This window comes from Chinchilla lanigera, unplaced genomic scaffold, assembly GCF_000276665.1.
Source record: "Chinchilla lanigera isolate Chin_1 unplaced genomic scaffold, ChiLan1.0 scaffold00017, whole genome shotgun sequence".
NCBI classification, from domain to species: Eukaryota; Metazoa; Chordata; class Mammalia; order Rodentia; family Chinchillidae; genus Chinchilla; species Chinchilla lanigera.
In genome coordinates, this window is record NW_004955418.1 from 30,136,083 (window position 1) to 30,139,908 (window position 3,826).

The following is a 3,826-nucleotide window of genomic DNA, read 5'->3' on the forward strand; positions in this document are numbered from 1 at the left end:
CTCTACCCTTCCCCTCTCACACTCTTCCTTCCCTCTCGCCTTTCTGTGGTATATAAATACTGTAATTTTAACTCACTTTCCCCCTTTTTCAATTTTAGAGCACATCTCTGTGGGCACCGTGTATGAGTACTAATTACTGTTTCTGTCTGTGCTGTGTCTCTCATCAACCTAGCAGGTTCACACTCACCAGGGGCGGGCGCTCAGGCTCCATAGCTCTGCGCTTCTGCTGCAGTTTTAGGTAGATGCACCCTCCACAAAGACTCCCTTTCTGTTAAAATTGTCTTCCTCTGCTCTCCACCTCCGCACATATCCTTATCCACACCCCCTTATTCTTCCACTGCCTTCTTACATTGAGGTATAAAACCAATATCATTAAAATCCAGTCTCTTTCTTTGATTTTTTTGTTTCTTTTTAGTCTCCCTGTTTTTCTTAACTTTTCCCTTCTTTTTTGTATCCGTTTCTACCTCTCAGGCTTTTCCCTGTCACTATTTCCTTTTCTTGGTACTGGGAATTGAACTCAGGATCTCAGGCTTGCCAGGCAGGGGCTGTGCCACTGAGCTACCTCCGCGGCCCCTCCCTGTTATTGACCATTTGTCTTCCTGAGTTACTGAAAGTATGGGGGCTAGAACTCTGGACAGAAGGTTTCTTTCTTCTGCTTGTCTGTAATTTTAAAGTTGTTGTGTAATGAATTTGCATTGTTTTTGACAAAAAGAAGCATGAGATGTAATGACAGGGTTTGCTTCTACTGAATTCGTTTATGATAAACATTGAGGCAACGTAGAGTTTTGGAAAATGCACAAATTCTCTCATCAAATTCTGCAGGACAAATTTGTATTTCTAACAATCTTTAATGTGAATCTGGGCATATTGCTGACTTGCATCTCAAGTTTCTTGTCTGCAAATCTTGATGAAATATCAAAATACTACATTGTAGTGTCATTGTGATGGTACTTGAATCCATCTAGACATTTAAAATACTTTTACCCACCTTATATAAAGTGAATATTATAAACTCATTAGATTTGTAATTATTACACTAGCTGTAACAGTTCAAAGGATAAAAGTGATATTTTCAATAGATGTACTGATGAAGATTTATTTTCCTCATAAATTTAAATAAATAGCTGTGTGAAAGAAATATGTACTTAAAATATTGAGAAAGGTACAAAAGTAGCACATATTTCTGTTTGATGTAACCATCCTGCTTCCTGTGTGTTCTCTGATGACAACCAGCTAAGTCAGGGACCAAACATGCACACGTGTGTTCTCTTCCAACAAGTCTCGTGATGGAGCTCACACCTGCAGGTTTGCAGAAGTCTTTGCGAGGCTCTGAAGACTTGCAGAGTGAGACAAGGGTAACTTGGGAGGGCATGGAACACAACCTCTAAATACTTCAAAAGAGCACGCTTTTATTTCCTGAAGAAATACATACAATCTGTCTAAGTGCAGTACAGCAAATGTTCTTTTTCTCCAATTTAACAAAACATTCACCATTTCTCATTGTTGCGTCTGCAGGTTTTCACCATCTTTTGTCATACGGGATCATTGTCTTTCGGTCTTTGTTGCAATCTTCCGCCACCAAGAGGAGAATTCCACTTTCACAGAGCCAGCATCCTCCCCGCCAGCCTCCAAACAGCGGTTTTGATCTCCTTATTTCTAAGGCTGTAGATGATGGGATTTAGGCAGGGAGGCAAAACTGTGTAAGCCAGAGCAACGACCAGGTCTTGTGTGGAGGAAGTTTCTGCGGTTGGTCCCAAGGCAGCAAAGAGCCCAGAGGTGAGGAAGAGCAGGATGACGGCGAGCTGCGGGGAGCAGGTGGACAAGGCTTTGGCTCGACTCTCCACCGACGGCAGCCTGAGCACGGCTGAGAAGATGTGGAAGTAGGAGATGACCATGAGAACAAAGCACCCCAGTACCAAGCCTGAGCTCAAAGCCAGGGCCACGAATTCCATGAAGAAAACCTCACAGGAAACCAGGGCCAGCACGTGAGGGATGTCACAGAAGAACTGGTGGATGGTATTGGATTGCAAAATCTGCTCCCAGAACATGTTGCCAGTGTGGATCGAGGCATAGGAAAAGCAGCTCAGCCAGGCGATGGCTACCATCTGGTGGCATTTTACTGGCGTCATCACAGTGCCGTACACGAGGGGATGGCAGATGGCCAGGTAGCGGTCATAAGACATGACAGTGAGGAAGGCCAGCTCAGCAGAGGCAAAAGCGAAGAAAAAGTAGACTTGAGCCACGCAACCAAGGTAAGAGATGGAGGTGCTGCGGGCCAAGGAGCTGTGGATCGACTTGGGCACCGTGACGGAGATGTAGCACAAGTCCAGAAAGGAGAGGTTCTTCAGGAAGAAGTACATGGGCGAATACAGACGCCGATCAGTAGTGATGGCCACCACGATGAGCACGTTCCCCACCAGCGCTGCCACGTAGACCAGCAGAAACAGCCCCGCGTGCAGCAGCTGCAGTTCCCGGATGTTGGAAAGGCCCATGAGCTGGCACTCTGCCACCATGCTGAGGTTGCCCGTGTGGCAAGGAAGTTTGTGCTCTGACTGTGAGGAAATGTGAGACACTTTGAAGTGAGGTCATGAAATACAACACAGGTTGCAGAAATAGTATTCTATGTTCAATGAAAGCCCCTAGTATCTTCCATACTGTTTTTGCAGATGAGGCGGTGGGTGGTCCGTGACATTTTTAGTGAGAAAATAATTCTGAGATATGCCCAAAACAAAAATTGAGTTGCTCATTTCCAAAACATTTTCAGTAGTTCTCTTCATCTACCATGAAGCACTTCTCTAATGTGACGATTAAGACTTTTCTCATTAGGGCTGGAATTACGGGGCACACCTGTGATCCTTGCACGTTTGGGAGGTAAGATAGACGTTCCACAACTTTGAGCAACTTAAAGACTTCACATGCACAAAAATTTGGGGAGGTAGCCCCACGTGAAGGCCCTAGGCTTGATCCCCACTACCACAAAACAAAGACAAGAAAACAAACACAAACAAAACAAAGAATTTTTCCATCACATAATCTAGGGTGCTTATTAAAAATATAGACTCTCAGGTCCAAGGCAAATACACTAAATAAGAATTTATGGTATAAAATCAAGTTTCCCTCATCTGTGAGTCTGGTTGATGTTTGAGTGTTGAGGTTTGTAGTTGTAACTGGCTACACATTCTCAGTAAAGTCAGACTCAGGACTCTCTAAATCGCTGTTGAACACCTTTGGCGACAGACGATGTTAAAGTGGGTACTTATTACTTAAGCGGTGGAGCAAAAGTTAAATACGACTCTAAAACATATGACTGGCTCTACTTTGAAGAGAGAAAAGATCGCCTTCTAATGCTCCAGGCATAATAAGAGTACTGTAGTAGACTGATAGCTGGTGGTCAACTTATAACCCCCAGCTGAACTGAGTGAGTGTGGTGCTGGGTGTGGGAGGCCCACCTGAGGACTGTTGCCAGCAGCGTAAAAGGCAGACCTGGAGAAGAAGAAGTAGGGTGTTGGGAGCTGAGAGAGGCTATTGGGAGCTAGTAGAAGCTGTGGGGAAGCTGACTTTCTTTCTTTTGTTTGTGTTGGCTGTTTCCATCCTCCGAAGAGCTTGAGACCTTGCTGGCACTGAGAATGGCTTCAGTTCACTTTGGAGAGCTCTGGTCCTCACTTTGAGCATTGCTTCCTGGTTCTGCAGGGGAAGATGGTGCACTGCCAGCCTCCTGGAAGAGCTTGCTGCGTTGGCTTCCCTGGTGGCAACTCGGCCATCCTGATCATCAGAGGAGCTCAGGACCTCACTGTTGCTGAGGATGGTTGTGGTACCTTCTGGGGGA

At 45.2% G+C, this 3,826-nt stretch overlaps 1 protein-coding gene across 1 annotated transcript; it reads right to left on the reverse strand.

Moving 5' to 3' along the window:
* Positions 1-1,525: 1,525 nt before the first annotated feature.
* LOC102020806 (olfactory receptor 14I1) lies at positions 1,526-3,370 on the reverse strand. Its single transcript, XM_005382334.1, has one exon. The coding sequence runs from the start codon at positions 2,511-2,513 to the stop codon at positions 1,599-1,601; it is 915 nt and encodes a 304-aa protein (XP_005382391.1). The 5' UTR covers positions 2,514-3,370; the 3' UTR covers positions 1,526-1,598.
* Positions 3,371-3,826: the final 456 nt, after the last annotated feature.

Bases quoted from the DNA above. Each gene is read 5' to 3' on its own strand.
- LOC102020806 (XM_005382334.1), bottom strand. From the start codon at position 2,513: ATGGTGGCAGAGTGCCAGCTCATGGGCCTTTCCAACATCCGGGAACTG.